General features: G+C 48.3%; 1 protein-coding gene across 2 annotated transcripts in view; it reads left to right on the top strand.

Moving 5' to 3' along the window:
* The first annotated feature begins 472 nt into the window (after nucleotides 1-472).
* LOC134984138 (oocyte zinc finger protein XlCOF6-like) overlaps nucleotides 473-26,223 on the top strand; it is a 31,382-nt gene continuing 5,631 nt past the window's right edge. For both annotated transcript variants that reach the window (XM_063949766.1, XM_063949765.1), the window contains exons 1-4: nucleotides 473-652; nucleotides 909-987; nucleotides 1,105-1,206; nucleotides 1,363-1,998. In XM_063949766.1, the coding sequence (XP_063805836.1) occupies nucleotides 954-987; nucleotides 1,105-1,206; nucleotides 1,363-1,998 (772 nt within the window). In that variant the 5' untranslated portion in view covers nucleotides 473-652; nucleotides 909-953. The remainder of the gene's footprint in view (nucleotides 653-908; nucleotides 988-1,104; nucleotides 1,207-1,362; nucleotides 1,999-26,223) is intronic.

The raw sequence follows: 26,223 nt of genomic DNA, 5'->3' as shown, positions 1-26,223 counted from the left end.
GATTTTACTTACCGGTAAATCTATTTCTTGTAGTCAGTAGTGGATGCTGGGCGCCCGTCCCAAGTGCGGACTTCTTCTGCAATGCTTGTATATTGTTATTGCTTACATAAGGGTTATGTTATAGTTGCATCAGGGTTGATCTGATGCTCTATTGTTGTTCATACTGTTAACTGGGTAAGTTTATCACAAGTGATACGGTATGATTGGTGTGGCTGGATGAGTCTTGCCCTGGATTCCAAAATCCTTTCCTTGTACTGTCAGCTCTTCCGGGCACAGTTTCTCTAACTGAGGTCTGGAGGAGGGACATAGAGGGAGGAGCCAGTGCACACTCAGAATCCAAAGCTTTCTTAAAGTGCCCATGTCTCCTGCGGAGCCCGTCTATTCCCCATGGTCCTCACGGAGTCCCCAGCATCCACTACGGACTACGAGAAATAGATTTACCGCTAAGTAAAATCTTATTTTCGCAAGGTTACACAGTAGTGAAGAAGATATCCGGTGAGTGTGAGACACCGAGCAGCCATCCCCGTGTGTCAGGAAGAAGAAAGACCCAGAGCCTCATCTCGGTGCCTCCACCTCACTCACTGACACATGACACATTGACCAGAAGATCCTGGAACTCACCAACAAGATCATTCAGCTGCTGACTGGAGAGGTGACTGCTGGGAATGGGACATTATACAGTAACACCAGGGGACGTGTCTGGGTGATGACTGGAGAGGTGACTGCTGGGAATGGGGCATTATACAGTAACACCAGGGGACGTGTCTGGGTGGTGACTGGAGAGGTGACTGCTGGGAATGGGGCATTATACAGTAACACCAGGGGACGTGTCTGGGTGATGACTGTATCACTGTGTGTGTCAGGTTCCTATAAGGTGTCAGGATGTCACTGTCTATGTCTCCATGCAGGAGGGGGAGTATATAGAGGAACACAGGGGTCTATACAAGGACGTGATGATGGAGAATCACTGGCCCCTCACATCACTGGGTAAGAGGAGACTGTCATGTATTGTACAGGGGAGAGCAGGTATGGGGGCCCTATATACACACATCATCTGATAATCACATATATACACTGTACTCAGTCACTGTGTGTCTCCTACAGATGGGCCCAGTAACAGAGATACCCCAGAGAGATGTCTCCGTCCTCTGTATTCCCAGTATTGTACAGAGGAGAACCACAGGACCCCACAGGAGGATCAGGTAGGTGGGATTTAGGGTCTCACCCATATACTAAAGTGACTGTCACTATATGATCTGTAGAGAAGATGTGTGTCTTATACACTGATGTTATACTGTTTCACCTCAGTTTAATCTGACTGTATGCAAATATTATAATAGTGTTTGTTTGTTTTTTAGGTAGAACGTCTGTCTGATATTAAAATAGAAGGTACAGAGGTAGAAGAAGAGACGTATGTGACTGATATGAAGGCAGAAGATATAGAGGGAGAAGAAGAGACGTATATGACTGATATAAAGGCAGAAGATATAGAGGGAGAAGAAGAGACGTATGTGACTGATATAAAGGGAGAAGATATAGAGGGAGAAGAAGAGACGTATGTGACTTATATAAAGGCAGAAGATATAGAGGGAGAAGAAGAGACGTATGTGACTGATATAAAGGCAGAAGATATAGAGGGAGAAGAAGAGACGTATGTGACTGATATAAAGGCAGAAGATATAGAGGGAGAAGAAGAGACGTATGTGACTGATATAAAGGCAGAAGATACAGAAGGAGAAGAAGAGACGTATGTGACTGATATAAATGCAGAAGATACAGAGGGAGAAGAAGAGACGTATGTGACTGATATAAAGGCAGAAGATAAAGAGGGAGAAGAAGAGACGTATGTGACTGATATAAAGGTAGAAGATATAGAGGGAGAAGAAGAGACGTATGTGACTGATATGAAGGCAGAAGATATAGAGGGAGAAGAAGAGACGTATGTGAGGGGTGATCAGCTGTGTAAGGAGGAGGAGATCCCTACAGATATCAGCACAGGTGAGTAATAAACACTTATTACAGAAGTCACATATTCTCATTGCTCAGTCACTACAGCAATCTCTTATCCTACACCCTCCTCTGCCATCAGCCCTGTTCTCAGTTGGGTGTTTCTAACACAAGGCTATCCATGACAAATACCACATGTAGAGAGTTTTCTCATACGTCCTAGAGGATGCTGGGGACGCTTTGAGAACCATGGGGTAAAGACGGGATCCGCAGGAGACATGGGCACTTTAAGACTTTAAAAGGGGTGTGAACTAGCTCCTCCCTCTATGCCCCTCCTCCAGACTCCAGTTAGATTCTGTGCCCAGCGAGACTGGATACACTTAGGAGCTCTCCACGGTTTCTCAGAAAAAAGACTTTATTTAGGTTTATAATTTTCAGGGAGACCTGCTGGCTACAGGCTCTCTGCATCGTGGGAGTGAGGGGGGAGAAGCAGGATCTACTTCTGTGCGTTTAAGGGCTCTGCTTCTTAGGCTACTGGACACCATTAGCTCCAGAGGTTCAGATCACTTGGTGCACCTAGCTGCTTGTTCCCGGAGCCGCGCCGTCACCCCCCTCACAGAGCCAGAAGACAGAAGCCGGATGAGTAAAGGAAGATCAGAAGACTTTAGTGATGGCAGAAGACGGCAGTTGGATCCGACGACACGCCTGTCGTTCCTGGGTATGATTCTGAATACAGAATTACGGAGAGTTTTTCTTCCAGTGGAAAAGGCTCTGGAAATACAGAACATGGTAAAACAGATTCTGAAACCGGCAAAAGTGTCAGTTCTTCCATGCACTCGATTGCTGGGCAAGATGGTGGTGGCCTACGAAGCCATTCTGTATGGCAGGTTCCATGCAAGGGGTGCTTCAGTGGGACCTGCTGGACAAGTGGTCCGGGTCTCACCTGGACATGCACCGGAAAATACTCCTATCTTCCAGGACCAGGATCTTCTTTCTGTGGTGGCTGCACAGTTCTCACCTTCTGGAGGGACGCAGGTTCGGGATTCAGGATTGGATCCTGTTAACCACAGATGCAAGTCTCCGAGGCTGGGGAGCAGTCACACAGGGGTGAAACTTTCAGGGAAAATGGTCAAGCCAGGAAGCTTGTCTGCACATAAACATTCTGCAATTAAGGGCCATTTACAACGGCATTCTGCAAGCGGAATATCTTCGCGGTCTGCCCGTCTTGATTCAATCAGACAACATAACAGCAGTGGCGTACGTAAACCGCCAGAGCGGAACAAATTTCAGCCTTATCAATTTTCTTTCAGAAAGAATTGCCCTACCTTCCGGAAGTTCAGACCTTCGTCGGGTGTGCTGCACATCCAACCTCCATTTGGGCCCCCAGTGAAACCATGGGATCTTAATGTGGTGTTTCAGTTCCTGCAATCTCCTTGGTTTGAACCTTTACGTAAGGTTGAGTTAAAATTCCTTACTTGGAAAGTAGTCATGTTGTTGGCCTTGGCGTCATAAAGGTGAGTTTCTGAATTGGCGGCTTTGTCTCACAAAAGACCCTATTTAATCTTCCATGCTGATAGAGCGGAGTTGAGAACTCATCAGCAATTTCTACCAAAAGTGGTTTCCTCATTTCACGTAAACCAGCCTATTGTGGTGCCAGTGGCTACTGATGCCTTGGCGGAATCGAAGTCTCAATGTGGTCAGAGCTTTGAAAATCTATGTCGCCAGAACGGTGCAGATTAGGAAAACAGAGGCTCTGTTTGTCCTGTGTGCTCACAAGATTGGGATTCCTGCTTCCAAGCAGACTATTGCACGCTGGATCTGTAATACGATTCAGCAGGCTCATTCTACGGCAGGGTTGCCGTTACCGAAATCGGTGAAAGCTCATTCTACCAGAAAGGTGATCTCATCCTGGGCGGCTGCCCGAGGGGTTTCGGCATTACAACTTTGGCGAGCTGCTACTTGATCGGGTTCAAACACCTTTGTGAAGTTTTACAAGTTTGATACCCTGGCTGAGGAGGACCTCATGTTTGATCAGTCGGTGCTGCAGAGTCATCTGCACTCTCCCGCCCGTTCTAGAGCATTGGTATAAACTAGAGATGAGCGGGTTCGGTTTCTCTGAATCCGAACCCGCCAGAACTTCATGTTTTTTTTCACGAGTCCGAGCGACTCGGATCTTCCCGCCTTGCTCGGTTAACCCGAGCGCGCCCGAACGTCATCATGACGCTGTCGGATTCTCGCGAGGCTCGGATTCTATCGCGAGACTCGGATTCTATATAAGGAGCCGCGCGTCGCCGCCATTTTCACACGTGCATTGAGATTGATAGGGAGAGGACGTGGCTGGCGTCCTCTCCGTTTAGACACTTGATTTACTAATTTTGGGGAGCATTAGGAGTACTCAGTAGTGTACAGTGCAGAGTTTTGCTGATAGTGACCAGTGACCACCACTTTTATTTATAATCCGTTCTCTGCCTGAAAAAAGCGATACACAGCACACAGTGACTCAGTCACATACCATATCTGTGTGCACTGCTCAGGCTCAGGCCAGTGTGCTGCATCATCTATATATATTATTTATCTGTCTGACTGCTCAGCTCACACAGCTTATAATTGTGGGGGAGACTGGGGAGCACTACTGCAGTGCCAGTTATAGGTTATAGCAGGAGCCAGGAGTACATAATATTATATTAAAATTAAACAGTGCACACTTTTGCTGCAGGAGTGCCACTGCCAGTGTGACTAGTGACCAGTGACCTGACCACCAGTATATAATATTAGTAGTATACTATCTCTTTATCAACCAGTCTATATTAGCAGCAGACACAGTACAGTGCGGTAGTTCACGGCTGTGGCTACCTCTGTGTCGGCACTCGGCAGCCCGTCCATAATTGTATATACCAGTGACCTAACCGTGGTTTTTTTTTCTTTCTTTATACATACATACTAGTTACGAGTATACTATCTCTTTATCAACCAGTCTATATATTAGCAGCAGACACAGTACAGTGCGGTAGTTCACGGCTGTGGCTACCTCTGTGTCGGCACTCGGCAGCCCGTCCATAATTGTATATACCAGTGACCTAACCGTGGTTTTTTTTTCTTTCTTTATACATACATACTAGTTACGAGTATACTATCTCTTTATCAACCAGTCTATATATTAGCAGCAGACACAGTACAGTGCGGTAGTTCACGGCTGTGGCTACCTCTGTGTCGGCACTCGGCAGCCCGTCCATAATTGTATATACCACCTAACCGTGGTTTTTTTTTCTTTCTTTATACATACATACTAGTTACGAGTATACTATCTCTTTATCAACCAGTCTATATATTAGCAGCAGACACAGTACAGTGCGGTAGTTCACGGCTGTGGCTACCTCTGTGTCGGCACTCCGCAGCCCGTCCATAATTGTATATACCAGTGACCTAACCGTGGTTTTTTTTTCTTTCTTTATACATACATACTAGTTACGAGTATACTATCTCTTTATCAACCAGTCTATATATTAGCAGCAGACACAGTACAGTGCGGTAGTTCACGGCTGTGGCTACCTCTGTGTCGGCACTCGGCAGCCCGTCCATAATTGTATATACCAGTGACCTAACCGTGGTTTTTTTTTCTTTCTTTATACATACATACTAGTTACGAGTATACTATCTCTTTATCAACCAGTCTATATATTAGCAGCAGACACAGTACAGTGCGGTAGTTCACGGCTGTGGCTACCTCTGTGTCGGCACTCGGCAGCCCGTCCATAATTGTATATACCAGTGACCTAACCGTGGTTTTTTTTTCTTTCTTTATACATACATACTAGTTACGAGTATACTATCTCTTTATCAACCAGTCTATATATTAGCAGCAGACACAGTACAGTGCGGTAGTTCACGGCTGTGGCTACCTCTGTGTCGGCACTCGGCAGCCCGTCCATAATTGTATATACCAGTGACCTAACCGTGGTTTTTTTTTCTTTCTTTATACATACATACTAGTTACGAGTATACTATCTCTTTATCAACCAGTCTATATATTAGCAGCAGACACAGTACAGTGCGGTAGTTCACGGCTGTGGCTACCTCTGTGTCGGCACTCGGCAGCCCGTCCATAATTGTATATACCACCTAACCGTGGTTTTTTTTTCTTTCTTTATACATACATACTAGTTACGAGTATACTATCTCTTTATCAACCAGTCTATATATTAGCAGCAGACACAGTACAGTGCGGTAGTTCATGGCTGTGGCTACCTCTGTGTCGGCACTCGGCAGCCCGTCCATAATTGTATATACCAGTGACCTAACCGTGGTTTTTTTTTCTTTCTTTATACATACATACTAGTTACGAGTATACTATCTCTTTATCAACCAGTCTATATATTAGCAGCAGACACAGTACAGTGCGGTAGTTCACGGCTGTGGCTACCTCTGTGTCGGCACTCGGCAGCCCGTCCATAATTGTATACTAGTATCCAATCCATCCATCTCCATTGTTTACCTGAGGTGCCTTTTAGTTGTGCCTATTAAAATATGGAGAACAAAAATGTTGAGGTTCCAAAATTAGGGAAAGATCAAGATCCACTTCCACCTCGTGCTGAAGCTGCTGCCACTAGTCATGGCCGAGACGATGAAATGCCAGCAACGTCGTCTGCCAAGGCCGATGCCCAATGGCATAGTACAGAGCATGTCAAAACCAAAACACCAAATATCAGTAAAAAAAGGACTCCAAAACCTAAAATAAAATTGTCGGAGGAGAAGCGTAAACTTGCCAATATGCCATTTACCACACGGAGTGGCAAGGAACGGCTGAGGCCCTGGCCTATGTTCATGGCTAGTGGTTCAGCTTCACATGAGGATGGAAGCACTCAGCCTCTCGCTAGAAAACTGAAAAGACTCAAGCTGGCAAAAGCACCGCAAAGAACTGTGCGTTCTTTGAAATCCCAAATCCACAAGGAGAGTCCAATTGTGTCGGTTGCGATGCCTGACCTTCCCAACACTGGACGTGAAGAGCATGCGCCTTCCACCATTTGCACGCCCCCTGCAAGTGCTGGAAGGAGCACCCGCAGTCCAGTTCCTGATAGTCAGATTGAAGATGTCAGTGTTGAAGTACACCAGGATGAGGAGGATATGGGTGTTGCTGGCGCTGGGGAGGAAATTGACCAGGAGGATTCTGATGGTGAGGTGGTTTGTTTAAGTCAGGCACCCGGGGAGACACCTGTTGTCCGTGGGAGGAATATGGCCGTTGACATGCCAGGTGAAAATACAAAAAAAATCAGCTCTTCGGTGTGGAGGTATTTCACCAGAAATGCGGACAACAGGTGTCAAGCCGTGTGTTCCCTTTGTCAAGCTGTAATAAGTAGGGGTAAGGACGTTAACCACCTCGGAACATCCTCCCTTATACGTCACCTGCAGCGCATTCATAATAAGTCAGTGACAAGTTCAAAAACTTTGGGTGACAGCGGAAGCAGTCCACTGACCAGTAAATCCCTTCCTCTTGTAACCAAGCTCACGCAAACCACCCCACCAACTCCCTCAGTGTCAATTTCCTCCTTCCCCAGGAATGCCAATAGTCCTGCAGGCCATGTCACTGGCAATTCTGACGAGTCCTCTCCTGCCTGGGATTCCTCCGATGCATCCTTGCGTGTAACGCCTACTGCTGCTGGCGCTGCTGTTGTTGCCGCTGGGAGTCGATGGTCATCCCAGAGGGGAAGTCGTAAGCCCACTTGTACTACTTCCAGTAAGCAATTGACTGTTCAACAGTCCTTTGCGAGGAAGATGAAATATCACAGCAGTCATCCTACTGCAAAGCGGATAACTGAGGCCTTGGCATCCTGGGTGGTGAGAAACGTGGTTCCGGTATCCATCATTACTGCAGAGCCAACTAGAGACTTGTTGGAGGTACTGTGTCCCCGGTACCAAATACCATCTAGGTTCCATTTCTCTAGGCAGGCGATACCGAAAATGTACACAGACCTCAGAAAAAGAGTCACCAGTGTCCTAAAAAATGCAGCTGTACCCAATGTCCACTTAACCACGGACATGTGGACAAGTGGAGCAGGGCAGGGTCAGGACTATATGACTGTGACAGCCCACTGGGTAGATGTATGGACTCCTGCCGCAAGAACAGCAGCGGCGGCACCAGTAGCAGCATCTCGCAAACGCCAACTCTTTCCTAGGCAGGCTACGCTTTGTATCACCGCTTTCCAGAATACGCACACAGCTGAAAACCTCTTACGGCAACTGAGGAAGATCATCGCGGAATGGCTTACCCCAATTGGACTCTCCTGTGGATTTGTGGCATCGGACAACGCCAGCAATATTGTGTGTGCATTAAATCTGGGCCAATTCCAGCACGTCCCATGTTTTGCACATACCTTGAATTTGGTGGTGCAGAATTTTTTAAAAAACGACAGGGGCGTGCAAGAGATGCTGTCGGTGGCCAGAAGAATTGCGGGACACTTTCGGCGTACAGGCACCACGTACAGAAAACTGGAGCACCACCAAAAACTACTGAACCTGCCCTGCCATCATCTGAAGCAAGAAGTGGTAACGAGGTGGAATTCAACCCTCTATATGCTTCAGAGGTTGGAGGAGCAGCAAAAGGCCATTCAAGCCTATACAATTGAGCACGATATAGTAGGTGGAATGCACCTGTCTCAAGTGCAGTGGAGAATGATTTCAACGTTGTGCAAGGTTCTGATGCCCTTTGAACTTGCCACACGTGAAGTCAGTTCAGACACTGCCAGCCTGAGTCAGGTCATTCCCCTCATCAGGCTTTTGCAGAAGAAGCTGGAGGCATTGAAGGAGGAGCTAACACGGAGCGATTCCGCTAGGCATGTGGGACTTGTGGATGCAGCCCTTAATTCGCTTAACAAGGATTCACGGGTGGTCAATCTGTTGAAATCAGAGCACTACATTTTGGCCACCGTGCTCGATCCTAGATTTAAAGCCTACCTTGGATCTCTCTTTCCGGCAGACACAGGTCTGCTGGGGTTGAAAGACCTGCTGGTGACAAAATTGTCAAGTCAAGCGGAACGCGACCTGTCAACATCTCCTCCTTCACATTCTCCCGCAACTGGGGGTGCGAGGAAAAGGCTCAGAATTCCGAGCCCACCCGCTGGCGGTGATGCAGGGCAGTCTGGAGCGACTGCTGATGCTGACATCTGGTCCGGACTGAAGGACCTGACAACGATTACGGACATGTCGTCTACTGTCACTGCATATGATTCTCTCAACATTGATAGAATGGTGGAGGATTATATGAGTGACCGCATCCAAGTAGGCACGTCACACAGTCCGTACTTATACTGGCAGGAAAAAGAGGCAATTTGGAGGCCCTTGCACAAACTGGCTTTATTCTACCTAAGTTGCCCTCCCACAAGTGTGTACTCCGAAAGAGTGTTTAGTGCCGCCGCTCACCTTGTCAGCAATCGGCGTACGAAGTTACATCCAGAAAATGTGGAGAAGATGATGTTCATTAAAATGAATTATAATCAATTCCTCCGCGGAGACATTGACCAGCAGCAATTGCCTCCACAAAGTACACAGGGAGCTGAGATGGTGGATTCCAGTGGGGACGAATTGATAATCTGTGAGGAGGGGGATGTACACGGTGATATATCGGAGGGTGAAGATGAGGTGGACATCTTGCCTCTGTAGAGCCAGTTTGTGCAAGGAGAGATTAATTGCTTCTTTTTTGGGGGGGGTCCAAACCAACCCGTCATATCAGTCACAGTCGTGTGGCAGACCCTGTCACTGAAATGATGGGTTGGTTAAAGTGTGCATGTCCTGTTTTGTTTATACAACATAAGGGTGGGTGGGAGGGCCCAAGGATAATTCCATCTTGCACCTCTTTTTTCTTTTCTTTTTCTTTGCATCATGTGCTGATTGGGGAGGGTTTTTTGGAAGGGACATCCTGCGTGACACTGCAGTGCCACTCCTAGATGGGCCCGGTGTTTGTGTCGGCCACTAGGGTCGCTAATCTTACTCACACAGCTACCTCATTGCGCCTCTTTTTTTCTTTGCATCATGTGCTGTTTGGGGAGGGTTTTTTGGAAGGGACATCCTGCGTGACACTGCAGTGCCACTCCTAGATGTGCCCGGTGTTTGTGTCGGCCACTAGGGTCGCTAATCTTACTCACACAGCTACCTCATTGCGCCTCTTTTTTTCTTTGCGTCATGTGCTGTTTGGGGAGGGTTTTTTGGAAGGGACATCCTGCGTGACACTGCAGTGCCACTCCTAGATGGGCCCGGTGTTTGTGTCGGCCACTAGGGTCGCTAATCTTACTCACACAGTCAGCTACCTCATTGCGCCTCTTTTTTTCTTTGCGTCATGTGCTGTTTGGGGAGGGTTTTTTGGAAGGGCCATCCTGCGTGACACTGCAGTGCCACTCCTAGATGGGCCCGGTGTTTGTGTCGGCCACTAGGGTCGCTAATCTTACTCACACAGCTACCTCATTGCGCCTCTTTTTTTCTTTGCGTCATGTGCTGTTTGGGGAGGGTTTTTTGGAAGGGCCATCCTGCGTGACACTGCAGTGCCACTCCTAGATGGGCCCGGTGTTTGTGTCGGCCACTAGGGTCGCTAATCTTACTCACACAGCTACCTCATTGCGCCTCTTTTTTTCTTTGCGTCATGTGCTGTTTGGGGAGGGTTTTTTGGAAGGGACATCCTGCGTGACACTGCAGTGCCACTCCTAGATGGGCCCGGTGTTTGTGTCGGCCACTAGGGTCGCTTATCTTACTCACACAGCGACCTCGGTGCAAATTTTAGGACTAAAAATAATATTGTGAGGTGTGAGGTATTCAGAATAGACTGAAAATGAGTGTAAATTATGGTTTTTGAGGTTAATAATACTTTGGGATCAAAATGACCCCCAAATTCTATGATTTAAGCTGTTTTTTAGTGTTTTTGGAAAAAAACACCCGAATCCAAAACACACCCGAATCCGACAAAAATAATTCGGTGAGGTTTTGCCAAAACGCGTTCGAACCCAAAACACGGCCGCGGAACCGAACCCAAAACCAAAACACAAAACCCGAAAAATTTCAGGCGCTCATCACTAGTATAAACCCCATGGTTTTGAAGCATCCCCAGCATCCTTTAGGACGTATGAAAAAATAGGATTTTAATACCTACCGGTTACAGACCTAGGGGTACATTTACTAAGGTCCCGATTTTGACCGAGATGGCGTTTTTTCTTCAAAGTGTCATCTCGGTCATTTACTAAGCACTAATCACGGCAGTGATGAGGGCATTCGTAATTTTTTGCAAGTTCAGGTAAAAAATTACGAATGAATACACCATCGGTCAAAACGCGGCTGTTTAAGTATGAATCTCGGTCATTTACTAAGAAGTGCAAAGCAAAAAAACACAAAACACTGCCGTGAAAAATTACAACTCGTAAAAAAGTGCTAAAAAAAAACAGACCTGTTTTTATTTTTCGTAATTTGATAGGCATGCACGGATCCATGAGATCCGTGCATGTATATCAGTGGGAAGGGGTGGGAAAGTGCATATTTTTACAAAAAAAATTGCGTGGGGTCCCCCCTCCTAAGCATAACCAGCCTCGGGCTCTTTGAGCCGATCCTGGTTGCAGAAATATGGGGAAAAAATTGACAGGGGTTCCCCCATATTTAAGCAACCAGCATCGGGCTCTGCGCCTGGTCCTGGTCCCAAAAATACGGGGGACAAAAAGAGTAGGGGTCCCCCGTATTTTTAAAACCAGCACCGGGCTCCACTAGCTGGACAGATAATGCCACAGCCGGGGGTCACTTTTATATAGTGCCCTGCGGCCGTGGCATCAAAAATCCAACTAGTCACCCCTGGCCGGGGTACCCTGGGGGAGTGGGGACCCCTTCAATCAAGGGGTCCCCCCCCCAGCCACCCAAGGGCCAGGGGTGAAGCCCGAGGCTGTCCCTCCCCATCCAATGGGCTGCGGATGGGAGGGCTGATAGCCTTTGTTGTAAAATAAAAGATATTGTTTTTAGTAGCAGTACTACAAGTCCCAGCAAGCCTCCCCCGCATGCTGGTACTTGGAGAACCACAAGTACCAGCATGCGGCGGAAAAACTGGCCCGCTGGTACCTGTAGTCCTACTACTAAAAAAATACCCAAAAAAAGACAAGACACACACACCGTGAAAGTATAATTTTATTACTTACATACACACATACATACATACTTACCTATGGCCCCACGCAGGTCGGTCCTCTTGTCCAGTAGAATCCAAGGGTACCTGTTGAATAAATTATACTCACCAGATCCAGGGGTCCAGGCTCCTCGGCAAATCCAGGGTTAATCCACGTACTTGAAAAAAATAAAAAAAACGGTGTCCCGACCACGAACTGAAAGGGGACCCATGTTTGCACATGGGTCACCTTTCCACGAATGCCAGAAACCAACTTTGACTTCTGTCTAAGTGGGTTTCTTCAGCCAATCAGGGAGCGCCACGTTGTAGCACTCTCCTGATCAGCTGTGTGCTCTTGTCCTCACTGACAGGCAGCACACGGCAGTGTTACAATGTAGCGCCTATGCGCTACATTGTAACCAATGATGGGAACTTTCTGCCCTGCGGTTGACCTAAAGTGACGTCACCGCTGAGCAGAAAGTTCCCATCATTGGTTACAATGTAGCGCATAGGCGCTACATTGTAACACTGCCGTGTGCTGCCTGTCAGTGAGGACAAGAGCACACAGCTGATCAGGAGAGTGCTACAACGTGGCGCTCCCTGATTGGCTGAAGAAACCCACTTAGACAGAAGTCAAAGTTGGTTTCTGGCATTCGTGGAAAGGTGACCCATGTGCAAACATGGGTCCCCTTTCAGTCGTGGTCGGGACACCGTTTTTTTTATTTTTTTCAAGTACGTGGATTAACCCTGGATTTGCCGAGGAGCCTGGACCCCTGGATCTGGTGAGTATAATTTATTCAACAGGTACCCTTGGATTCTACTGGACAAGAGGACCGACCTGCGTGGGGCCATAGGTAAGTATGTATGTATGTGTGTATGTAAGTAATAAAATTATACTTTCACGGTGTGTGTGTCTTGTCTTTTTTTGGGTATTTTTTTAGTAGTAGGACTACAGGTACCAGCGGGCCAGTTTTTCCGCCGCATGCTGGTACTTGTGGTTCTCCAAGTACCAGCATGCGGGGGAGGCTTGCTGGGACTTGTAGTACTGCTACTAAAAACAATATCTTTTATTTTACAACAAAGGCTATCAGCCCTCCCATCCGCAGCCCATTGGATGGGGGGGACAGCCTCGGGCTTCACCCCTGGCCCTTGGGTGGCTGGGGGGGGGGACCCCTTGATTGAAGGGGTCCCCACTCCCCCAGGGTACCCCGGCCAGGGGTGACTAGTTGGATTTTTGATGCCACGGCCGCAGGGCACTATATAAAAGTGACCCCCGGCTGTGGCATTATCTGTCCAGCTAGTGGAGCCCGGTGCTGGTTTTAAAAATACGGGGGACCCCTACTCTTTTTGTCCCCCGTATTTTTGGGACAGGACCAGGCGCAGAGCCCGATGCTGGTTGCTTAAATATGGGGGAACCCCTGTCATTTTTTCCCCCATATTTCTGCAACCAGGATCGGCTCAAAGAGCCCGAGGCTGGTTATGCTTAGGAGGGGGGACCCCACGCATTTTTTTTAAGGAATTTACATTGTTTAATTAAAAAAAAAAAAAAAAAAGAACCCCAGCACGGATCACACATATCCGGCCGAGATTGATTGTAAAAAAAAACGGCAGTGTTTTGCTAATCACTGCCGTAAAAATAGGTAAAAAAACACGAATGACATCGACATCGGAAGAAAAGAAAAACCCGAATACGACAGCTTAGTAAATCCATCGTAATCAATTCAAAAAGTTGCAGTTTTACACTGTCGATGTCATTCGTGATTGAACTTTGACCTATTTTAGGAAATTACGAATGTTAGTAAATGTACCCCCTAGTCTCTACAGCTACTGCTGGAAAATCGTAATTTTTACCTTATGTTCCCCCAAAACATAAGAAAACGCATCATCAAATGCAGTCCTTTCGGCCCAATAGATACCGAAGAGGAAAAGGCTCTGCCTTCCTTGCTGCTAGAGGCAGGGAAAGAGGTAAAAGAAACCCAGGCTTCTCTGCCTCCCAAGAACAGAAGTCCTCCCCGGCTTCTGCCAAGTCCACCGCATGACGCTGGGGTTTCCCTGCGGGAGTCCTCGCCGGTTGGGGCACGTCTCAAGCTCTTTAGCCAGGTCTGGGTTTGCTCGGGCCTGGAACCTTGGATTTTAAAAATTGTGTCACAAGGGTACAAACTAAAATTTTAAGACGTTCCCCCTCGCCGATTATTAAAATCAGCCTTGCCAGCTTCTCTGACTGGCAGAGAGGTAGTGTGCGACGCAATACAAAAATTGTGTCAGAACCAGGTCATTATCACGGTTCCCCCTGCGCAACAGGGACAAGGCTTTTATTCCAGTTTATTCGTGGTTCCGAAGCCGGACGGCTCGGTCAGACCGATCCTCAACCTTAACCTAAATTACTTTCTGCAGAAATTCAAGATGGAGTCTCTCAGAGCAGTGATCTCCAGTCTGGAGGAAGGGGACTTTATGGTCTCCTTAGACATAAAGGATGCCTACCTACATGTTCCCATTTATCCTCCTCATCAGGCCTTCCTGCGCTTTGTGGTTCAGGATTGTCATTACCAATTTCAGACGTTGCCATTTGGGCTGTCCACGGCTCCGAGGATTTTTACCCAAGTGATGGCGGAGATGATGATTCTTCTTCGCATGCAAGGTGTCATGATTATCCCATACTTGGACGATCTCCTGATGAAAGCCAGATGCAGGGACAAGTTATTACAGAACATTGCACTGTCCCTGAAGGTGTTGCAACAACATGGCTGGCTCCTCAACCTGCTGAAATCTCAGTTGATCCCTACGACCCACCTGTCGTTTCTGGGGATGAATCTGGACACAGAACTACAGAGAGTTTTTCTTCCGGAAGAAAAAGCTCTGGAACAAATCTTAAAATCAACCAGAGTGTCGATCCATCAATGCACTCGCTTGCTGGGAAAGATGGTGGCGGCCTACGAGGCCATTCAGTTTGGCAGATTCCATGCCAGAGTATTCCAGTGGGACCTGTTGGACAAGTGGTCCGGTTCCCACCTACACATGCAACGGACGATAGTCCTGTCCTCAAAGACAAGAATATCACTGCTGTGGTGGCTGCACAGTTCTCACCTCCTCGAGGGACGCAGGTTCGGTATTCAGGATTGGATTCTAGTGACCACGGATGCAAGTCCCCGGGGTTGGGGTGCAAGGAAGATGGTCAAGTCAGGAGACTTGTCTCCACATAAACGTTCTGGAATTAAGGGCCATTTACAACGGCCTTCTACAAACTGAACGCCTTTTTCAAAGTCGACCCTTACTCATCCAGTCGGAGAATGTAACAGCAGTAGCTTACATCAACAGCCAGGGCGGAACAAAAAGCAGAGCAGCAATGACAGAAGCCACAAGGATTCTCCGCTGGGCGGAGAAACATCTAAGCGCTCTGTCAGTTATCTTCATTCCAGGAGTGGACAACTGGGAAGCAGACTTCCTCAGCAGACACGATCTCCATCCAGGAGTCTTCACAGAAGTGACAAGTCGCTGGGGTACTCCCCAAGTAGACATGATGGCGTCTCGTCTCAACAAGAAACTCCAAAATGATTGCGCCAGGTCAAGGTACCCTCAAACCATAGCGGTGGGCGCTCTGGTGACACCGTGGGTGTTTCAGTCGGTATGTGTTCCCTCCACTTCCTCTCATTCCGAGAGTGTTAAAAATTATAAGAAGAAGAAAGGTTCCAACGATCCTCATTGTTCCAGATTGGCCAAGGAGGGCTTGGTATCCCGATCTTCAGGATTTACGCATAGGAAATCCCTGGCTGCTTCCTCTACGAGAGGACCTGTTACAGCAGGGGCCGTGTCAGTATCAAGATTTACTGCGGCTACGTTTGACGGCATGGCGGTTGAACGCCAGATTCTAGCCCAGAAGGGTATTCCCAGTGAAGTCATTCCCACTCTTGTTCAGGATAGAAAGGATGTTACGGCAAAACACGATCACCACATTTGGAGGAAATATATTTCCTGGTGCGAGTCCAAGAAGGCTTATGCGGAAAAAAAATTTCTTGGACGTTTTCTCCACTTTTTACAAGCTGGAGTGGATGCGGGCCTTAAATTAGGATCCATTAAAGTACAGATTTCTGCATTGTCAGTTTTCTTTCAGAAACAATTGGCCTCACTTCCTGAGGTGCAAACGTTTGTAAAGGGGGTGTTACACATCCAACCACCTTTTGTGCCTCCTGTGGCACCTTGGGACCTTAACGTGATGTTACAGTTCCTTCAATCTCACTGTTTGAACCTTTTTCAAAAGGTGGATTTGAAATTCCTCACTTGGAAAGTGGTAATTTTATTGGCCTTGGCATCTGCACGGCGGGTGTCCGAATTGGCGGCCTAGTCTCACAAGAGCCCTTATTTGATCTTCCATGAAGATAGAGCAGAGTTGAGAACTCGTCAACAGTTTCTGCCGAAGGTGGTTTCTTCTTTTCATATAAACCAACCTAATGTCCGTCTCCCTCGGCACAGTTCCTATAACTGAGGTCTGGAGGAGGGGCATAGAGGGAGGAGCCAGTTCACGCCCTTATTAAAGTCTTAAAGTGCCCATTTCTCCTGCGGATCCTGTCTATACCCCATGGTTCTATTGATGACCCCAGCATCCTCTACGGACTCAGAGAAAAGGATTTACCGGCAGGTATTAAAATCCTATTATTTATAAGTGCGCAAGCAGGACAGCATTTTCTCTTCTTTGGTGTTTTATTATTACAACCATGTCTAGTAATCCCACATGAGCGTCCATGTCACCTCCAGTAATCCCACACGAGCGTCCATGTCTCCTCCAGTAATCCCACATGAGCATCCATGTCACCTCTAGTAATCCCACATGAGCGTCCGTGTCACCTCTAGTAATCCCACATGAGCGGCCATGTCTCCTCCAGTAATCCCACATGAGCGCCCATGTCACCTCTAGTAATCCCACATGAGCGTCCATGTCACCTCTAGTAATCCCACGAGCATCAGTGTCACCTCCAGTAATCCCCCATGAGCGTCCATGTCACCTCTAGTAATCCCCCATGAGCGTCCATGTCACCTCTAGTAATCCCCCATGAGCATCCATGTCGCCTCTAGTAATCCCACATGAGCGTCCGTGTCACCTCTAGTAATCCCACATGAGCGTCCGTGTCACCTCTAGTAATTCCCCATGAGCGTCCATGTCACCTCTAGTAATCCCCCATGAGCATCCATGTTGCCTCTAGTAATCCCACATGAGCGTCCATGTCACCTCTAGTAATCCCACATGAGCGTCCATGTCACCTCTAGTAATCCCAGATGAGCGTTCAGTGTTGATCAAGCTCCAGTCTAAGCATCCTATCTTTTTTTTTTTTTTAATACACATAAAAATGATTACAGGTAAAACATGTCAGTTATAGAATTATATATTGTATCCTGTAACACCCTGGGTCTTGTCTACTTATTTTATATTTCTCTGACGTCCTAGTGGATGCTGGGAACTCCGTAAGGACCATGGGGAATAGCGGGCTCCGCAGGAGACTGGGCACAACTAAAAGAAAGCTTTAGGACTAACTGGTGTGCACTGGCTCCTCCCCCTATGACCCTCCTCCAGACCTCAGTTAGATCTTTGTGCCCGGCCGAGCTGGATGCACACTAGGGGCTCTCCTGAGCCTCCTAGAAAAGAAATTATAGTTTAGGTTTTTTATTTTCAGTGAGATCTGCTGGCAACAGGCTCACTGCTACGAGGGACTAAGGGGAGAAGAAGCGAACCTGCCTGCTTGCAGCTAGCTTGGGCTTCTTAGGCTACTGGACACCATTAGCTCCAGAGGGATTGAACGCAGGACCCGACCTCGATGTCCGTTCCCGGAGCCGCGCCGCCGTCCCCCTTACAGAGCCAGAAGCAAGAAGGTCCGGAAAATCGGCGGCTGAAGACTTCTGTCTTCTCCAAGGTAGCGCACAGCACTGCAGCTGTGCGCCATTGCTCCTCATGCACACCTCACACTCCGGTCACTGATGGGTGCAGGGCGCTGGGGGGGGGCGCCCTGAGCAGCAATAAATAACACCTTGGCTGGCAAATATACACCATATATAGCCCCAGGGGCTATATAGGTGTAAATTAACCCCTGCCAGATTTCCTAAAGTCCGCTGAAAAAGGGGCGGAGCTATCTCCCTCAGCATACCGGCACCATTTTCCCTCACAGCTCCGCTGGAAGGAAGGCTCCCTGGCTCTCCCCTGCAGTCCTGCACTACAGAAAAGGGTAAAAAAGAGAGGGGGGCACATATTTTAGGCGCATTATAGATATTCTATGCAGCTATAGGGGAAAACACTCTGTATAGGTGTCACCCCAGTGTATATAGTGCTCTGGTGTGTGCTGGCATACTCTCCCTCTGTCTCTCCAAAGGGCTTTGTGGGGTCCTGTCCTCTTTTAGAGCATTCCCTGTGTGTGTGCTGTGTGTCGGTACGGCTGTGTCGACATGTATGAGGAGGAAAATTATGTGGAGGCGGAGCAAATGCCGGTAAATGTGATGTCACCCCCTGCGGGGTCGACACCTGTGTGGATGGACTTATGGAAGGAATTACGGGAAAGTGTCAACTCCTTACATAAAAGGCTTGACGACATGGGACAGCCGGCAACTCAGCTTGTGCCTGTCCAGGCGTCTCAAAGGCCATCAGGGGCTGTAAAACGCCAGTTACCTCAGATGGCAGACACAGACGTTGACACGGATACCGACTCCAGTGTCGACGATGAGGAGACGACTGTAACTTCCAATAGGGCCACACGTTACATGATTGAGGCAATGAAAAATGTATTACACATTACTGATATTACCCCAGGTACCACAAAAAAGGGTATTATGTTTGGTGAGAAAAAACTACCAGTAGTTTTTCCTGCATCTGAGGAATTAAATGAAGTTTGTGAAGAAGCATGGACTTCCCCCGATAAGAAATTAGTAATTTCTAAACGGCTATTGGCAGCGTACCCTTTCCCGCCAGAGGATAGGTCACGTTGGGAAACACCCCCTAGGGTTGATAAAGCGCTCACACGTTTGTCAAAGAAGGTGGCACTACCGTCTCCGGATACGGCCGCCCTTAAAGAGCCTGCTGACAGAAAGCAGGAGACTATCCTAAAGTCTATATACACACACACTGGTGTTATACTACGACCAGCTATAGCCTCAGCATGGATGTGTAGTGCTGCGGTTGCGTGGTCGGATTCCCTGACAGAGAATATTGAGACCCTGGATAGGGACAATATTTTACTGACTTTAGAGCATATAAAAGATGCTCTCTTATACATGCGTGATGCACAGAGGGATATTTGCCGACTGGCATCAAAAGTAAGTGCAATGTCCATTTCCGCTAGACTGGATTATGGACTCGGCAGTGGTCAGGGGATGCCGATTCAAAAAGGCACATGGAGATTTTGCCTTATAAAGGGGTGGAGTTGTTTGGGGAAGGTCTGTCAGACCTCGTTTCCACGGCAACAGCTGGAAAATCAACTTTTCTGCCCCAGGTTACCTCGCAGCAAAAGAAAGCACCGTATTATCAAGCACAGTCCTTTCGGCCCCATAAGGGCAAGAGGCGCCTCTTTTTTGCCAAAAGGCAGAGGTAAGGGAAAAAAGCTGCAGCATACAGCCAGTTCCCAGGACCAGGAGTCCTCCCCCGCTTCCGCCAAGTCCACAGCATGACGATGGGGCTTCACAGGCGGATCTAGGTACGGTGGGGGCACGTCTCAGGAATTTCAGCACACAGTGGGCTCGCTCACAGGTGGATCCCTGGATCCTTCAGGTAGTATCTCAGGGGTACATGCTGGAATTCGAGACGCCTCCCCCACGCCGTTTCCTAAAATCTGCCTTACCAACAACACTCTCTGACAGAGAGGCGGTGTTACAGGCAATTCACAAGCTGTATTCCCAGCAAGTGATAAACAGGGTACCTCTCCTTCAACAAGGAAAGGGTTATTATTCCACAATGTTTGTGGTACCGAAACCGGACGGTTCGGTGAGACCCATTTTAAATTTAAAATCCTTGAACAAGTATATCAAAAAGTTCAAGTTCAAGATGGAATCGCTCAGAGCGGTTATCTCCAGCCTGGAGGAGGGGGATTACATGGTATCTCTGGACATCAAGATGCTTACCTGCATGTCCCCATTTACCCTCCTCACCAGGAGTACCTCAGGTTTGTGGTACAGGACTGTCACTACCAGTTCCAGACGCTGCCGTTTGGGTTATCCCGGCACCGAGGGTCTTTACCAAGGTAATGGCCGAAATGATGATTCTCCTTCGAAAGAAAGGGGTTTCAATTATCCCGTACTTGGACGATCTCCTGATAAAGGCGAGGTCCAGGGAGCAGTTGCTGGTGGGGGTAGCACTTTCTCAGGAAGTGCTACAACAGCATGGTTGGATTCTCAACATCCCAAAGACACAGCTGGTCCCCACGACACGTCTTCTGTTCCTGGGGATATTCTGGATACAGACCAGAAAAGTGTTTCTTCCAGAGGAAAAAAAAAAAAGGGGTTGTCATCTCTAGTAAGAAACCTTCTAAAGCCAGGACAGGTGTCAGTGCATCAATGCACGAAAGTCCTGGGAAAGATGGTAGCTTCGTACGAAGCAATTCCATTCGGCAGATTCCACGCAAGAACCTTCCAGTGGGACCTGTTGGACAAGTGGTCCGGATCGCATCTTCAGATGCATCGGCGGATAACCCTGTCGCCAAGGACCAGGGTGTCGCTACTGTGGTGGCTGCAGAGTGCTCATCTTCTAGAGGGCCGCAGATTTGGGATACAGGACTGGGTCCTGGTAACTACGGATGCCAGCCTTCGAGGCTGGGGGGCAGTCACACAGGGACGAAATTTCCAGGGACTGTGGTCAAACCAGGAAATTTCACTTCACATAAATATCCTGGAACTAAGGGCCATCTACAACGCCCTAAGCCAGGCAAGACCTCTGCTTGAAAACCAGCCGGTACTGATACAATCAGACAACATCACGGCGGTCGCCCATGTAAACAGACAGGGCGGCACAAGAAGCAGGAGCGCGATGGCAGAAGCCACAAAGATTCTCCGATGGGCGGAAAATCAGTATCACGTGTCAGCACTGACAGCAGTGTTCATCCCGGGAGTAGACAACTGGGAAGAAGACTTCCTAAGCAGACACGACCTCCACCCGGGAGAATGGGGACTTCATCCGGAAGTTTTCCAAATGATTGTAAACCGTTGGGAACGACCAAAGGTGGACATGATGGCGTCCCGCCTCAACAAAAAACTAGAAAGGTATTGTGCCAGGTCAAGGGACCCTCAGGCGATAGCTGTGGACGCTCTAGTGACACCGTGGGTGTACCAGTCGGTTTATGTGTTCCCTCCTCTGCCTCTTATTCCAAAGGTACTGAGAATTGTGCGAAGGAGCGGAGTAAGAACGATGCTCGTGGTTCCAGAGTGGCCAAGAAGAGCTTGGTACCCGGAACTTCAAGAGATGCTCACAGAGGACCCATGGCCTCTACCGCTAAGACGGGACCTGCTCCAGCAGGGGCCCTGTCTATTCCAAGACTTACCGCGGCTGCGTTTGACGGCATGGCGGTTGAACACCGGATCCTGAAGGAAAAGGGTATTCCGGAGGAAGTCATCCCTACCCTGATCAAAGCCAGGAAGGATGTCACGGCAAAACATTATCACCGCATTTGGCGAAAATATGTTGCTTGGTGTGAGGCCAAAAAGGCCCCAACGGAGGAGTTTCAACTGGGTCGTTTTCTGCATTTCCTGCAAGCAGGAGTGAATATGGGCCTAAAATTAGGGTCCATTAAGGTACAGATTTCGTCTCTGTCAATTTTCTTCCAAAAAGAATTGGCTTCACTGCCTGAAGTTCAGACATTTGCGAAGTGCGTGCTGCATATTCAGCCCCCTTTTGTGCCTCCAGTGGCACCTTGGGATCTCAATGTGGTTTTGGGGTTCTTGAAATCACATTGGTTCGAGCCACTTAAAACCGTGGATTTGAAATATCTCACGTGGAAAGTGGTCATGCTGTTGGCCCTGGCTTCGGCCAGGCGTGTGTCAGAATTGGCGGCCTTATCTTGTAAAAGCCCTTATCTGATTTTCCATACGGATAGGGCAGAGTTGAGGACTCGTCCTCATTTTCTCCTGAAGGTGGTATCAGCTTTTCACTTGAACCAGCCTATTGTAGTGCCTGTGGCTACTAGGGACTTGGAGGATTCCAAGTTACTGGACGTGGTCAGGGCCCTGAGAATTTATGTTTCCAGGACGGCTGGAGTCAGGAAGACTGACTCGCTGTTTATCCTGTATGCATCCAACAAGCTGGGTGCTCCTGCTTCAAAGCAGACTATTGCTCGCTGTATTTGTAGCACTATTCAGCTTGCACATTCTGCGGTAGGACTGCCGCATCCTAAATCAGTGAAAGCCCATTCCACAAGGAAGGTGGGCTCATCTTGGGCGGCCGCCCGAGGGGTCTCGGCTTTACAACTTTGCCGAGCCGCGACTTGGTCAGGGTCAAATACTTTTGCAAAGTTTTACAAGTTTGACACCCTGGCTGACGAGGACCTGGAGTTCTCTCATTCGGTGTTGCAGAGTCATCCGCACTCTCCCCCCCGTTTGGGAGCTTTGGTATAATCCCCATGGTCCTTACGGAGTTCCCAGCATCCACTAGGATGTCAGAGAAAATAAGATTTTACTCACCGGTAAATCTATTTCTCGTAGTCCGTAGTGGATGCTGGGCGCCCATCCCAAGTGCGGATTGTCTGCATTACTTGTACATAGTTACTGTTAACTAAAACGGGTTATTGTTGAGAGCCATCTGTTCAGAGGCTCCATTGTTATCATACTGTTAACTGGGTTTAAAATCACGAGTTGTACGGTGTGATTGGTGTGGCTGGTATGAGTCTTACCCGGGATTCAAAAATCCTTCCTTATTGTGTCAGCTCTTCCGGGCACAGTATCCTAACTGAGGTCTGGAGGAGGGTCATAGGGGGAGGAGCCAGTGCACACCAGTTAGTCCTAAAGCTTTCTTTTAGTTGTGCCCAGTCTCCTGCGGAGCCGCTATTCCCCATGGTCCTTACGGAGTTCCCAGCATCCACTACGGACTAGGAGAAATAGATTTACCGGTGAGTAAAAATAAGAATTTACTTACCGATAATTCTATTTCTCGTAGTCCGTAGTGGATGCTGGGGACTCCGTAAGGACCATGGGGAATAGCGGCTCCGCAGGAGACTGGGCACAAAAGTAAAGCTTTAGAACTACCTGGTGTGCACTGGCTCCTCCCCCTATGACCCTCCTCCAAGCCTCAGTTAGGATAATGTGCCCGGACGAGCGTACACAATAAGGAAGGATTTTGAATCCCGGGTAAGACTCATACCAGCCACACCAATCACACCGTATAACTTGTGATCTAAACCCAGTTAACAGCATGATAACAGAGGAGCCTCTAGAAAAGATTGCTCACTACAGCAATAACCCGATTTTTTTGGTAACAATAACTATGTACCAGTATTGCAGACAATCCGCACTTGGGATGGGCGCCCAGCATCCACTACGGACTACGAGAAAAAGAATTATTGGTAAGTAAATTATTATTTTCTCTGACGTCCTAGTGGATGCTGGGGACTCCGTAAGGACCATGGGGATTATACCAAAGCTCCCAAACGGGCGGGAGAGTGCGGATGACTCTGCAGCACCAAATGAGAGAACTCCAGGTCCTCCTCAGCCAGGGTATCAAATTTGTAGAATTTTACAAACGTATTTGCTCCTGACCAAGTAGCTGCTCGGCAAAGTTGTAAGGCCGAGACCCCTTGGGCAGCCGCCCAAGATGAGCCCACCTTCCTTGTGAAGTGGGCATTTACAGATTTTTGGCTGTGGCAGGCCTGCCACAGAATGTGCCAGCTGAATTGTACTACAAATCCAACGAGCAATAGTCTGCTTAGAAGCAGGAGCACCCAGCTTGTTGGGTGCATACAGAATAAACAACGAGTCAGATTTTCTGACTCCATCCGTCCTGGAAACCTATATTTCCAGGGCCCTGACAACGTCTAGCAACTTGGAATCCTCCAAGTCCCTCGTAGCCGCAGGCACCACCATAGGTTGATTCAGGTGAAACGCTGAAAACCACCTTAGGGAGAAACTGAGGACGAGTCCTCAATTCCGCCCTGTCCGAATGGAAAATCAGATGAGAGCTTTTACAGGATAAAGCCGCCAATTCTGACACGCGCCTGGCCCAGGCCAGGGCCAACAGCATGACCACTTTTCATGTGAGATATTTTAACTCCACATATTTAAGTGGTTCAAACCAATGTGAGTTTTGGAACCCAAAAACTACATTGAGATCCCAAGGTGCCACTGGAGGCACAAAAGGAGGTTGTATATACAGTACCCCTTTTACAAACGTCTGAACTTCAGGGACTGAAGCCAGTTCTTTCTGGAAGAAAATCGACAGGGCCGAAATCTGAACCTTAATGGATCCTAATTTTAGGCCCATAGACACTCCTGTTTGCAGGAAATGTAGGAATCGACCCAGTTGAAATTCCTCCGTTGGGGCCTTAATGGCCTCGCACCACGCAACATATTTTCGCCAAATGCGGTGATAATGTTTTGCGGTTATATCCTTCCTGGCTTTGATCAGGATAGGAATGACTTCATCCGGAATGCCTTTCTCCTTCAGGATCCGGCGTTCAAACGCTCTGCCGTCAAAAGCAGCCGCGGTAAGTCTTGGAACAGACAGGGTCCTTGCTAGAGCAGGTCCCTTCTTAGAGGTAGAGGCCACGGATCCTCCGTGAGCATCTCTTGAAGTTCCGGTTACCAAGTCCTTCTTGGCCAATCCGGAGCCACGAATATAGTGCTTACTCCTCTCCATCTTATAATTCTCGGTACCTTGGGTATGAGAGGCAGAGGAGGGAACACATACACTGACTGGTACACCCACGGTGTTACCAGAGCGTCTACAGCTATTGCCTGAGGGTCCCTTGACCTGGCGCAATACCCGTCGAGTTTTATAATCATGTGGAAGACTTCTGGGTGAAGTCCCCACTCCTTCCGGGTGGAGGTCGTGTCTGCTGAGGAAGTCTGCTTCCCAGTTGTCCACTCCCGGAATGAATATTGCTGACAGTGCTATCACATGATTTTCCGCCCAGCGAAGAATCCTTGCAGCTTCCGCCATTGCCCTCCTGCTTCTTGTGCCACCCTGTCTGTTTACGTGGGTGACTGCCGTGATGTCCGAATGGATCAACACCAGATGACCTTGAAGCAGAGGTCTTGCTGAGCTTAGAGCATTGTAAATGGCCCTTAGCTTCAGGATATTTATGTGAAGTGATGTCTCCAGGCTTGACCATAAGCCCTGGAAATTCCTTCCCTGTGTGACTGCTCCCCAGCCTCGCAGGCTGGCATCCGTGATCACCAGGACCCAGTCCTGAATGCCGAATCTGCGGCCCTCTAGAAGATGAGCACTCTGCAACCACCACAGGAGAGACACCCTTGTCCTTGGTGACAGGGTTATCCGCTGATGCATCTGAGGATGCGACCCGGACCATTTATCCAGCAGGTCCCACTGGAAAGTTCTTGAGTGGAAACTGCCGAATGGGATTGCTTCGTAAGAAGCCACCATTTTTCCCAGAACCCTTTCATTGATGTACTGAGACTTGGCTCGGTTATAGGAGGTTCCCGACTAGCTTGGATAACTCCCTGACTTTCTCCTCCGGGAGAAACACCTTTTTCTGGACTGTGTCCAGGATCATCCCTAGGAACAGAAGATGAGTCGTCAGAATCAGCTGCGATTTTGGAATATTGAGAATCCAATCGTGCTGCCGCAACACTACCTGAGATAGTGCTACACCGACCTCCAACTGTTCCTTGGATCATACCCTTATCAGGGGATCGTCCAAGTAAGGGATAACTAAAATTCCCTTCCTTCGAAGGAGTATCATCATTTCGGCCATTACCTTGGTAAAGACCCGGGGTGCCGTGGACCATCCATATGGCAGTGTCTGAAACTGATAGTGACAGTTCTGTACCACAAACCTGAGGTACCCTTGGTGAGAAGAGTAATTTGGGACATGAAGGTAAGCATCCTTGATGTCCCGAGACATCATGTAGTCCCCTTCTTCCAGGTTCGCAATCACTGCTCTGAGTGACTCAATCTTGAATTTGAACCTCCGTATGTAAGTGTTCAAGATTTTAGATTTAGAATCGGTCTCACCGAGCCGTCCGGC

The sequence above is a fragment of the Pseudophryne corroboree genome (genome assembly GCF_028390025.1).
Source record: "Pseudophryne corroboree isolate aPseCor3 chromosome 3 unlocalized genomic scaffold, aPseCor3.hap2 SUPER_3_unloc_38, whole genome shotgun sequence".
Taxonomy (NCBI): domain Eukaryota; kingdom Metazoa; phylum Chordata; class Amphibia; order Anura; family Myobatrachidae; genus Pseudophryne; species Pseudophryne corroboree.
The sequence above is the reverse complement of the archived record's forward strand: the minus strand, read 5'-3'. Positions and strand labels throughout refer to the sequence as shown.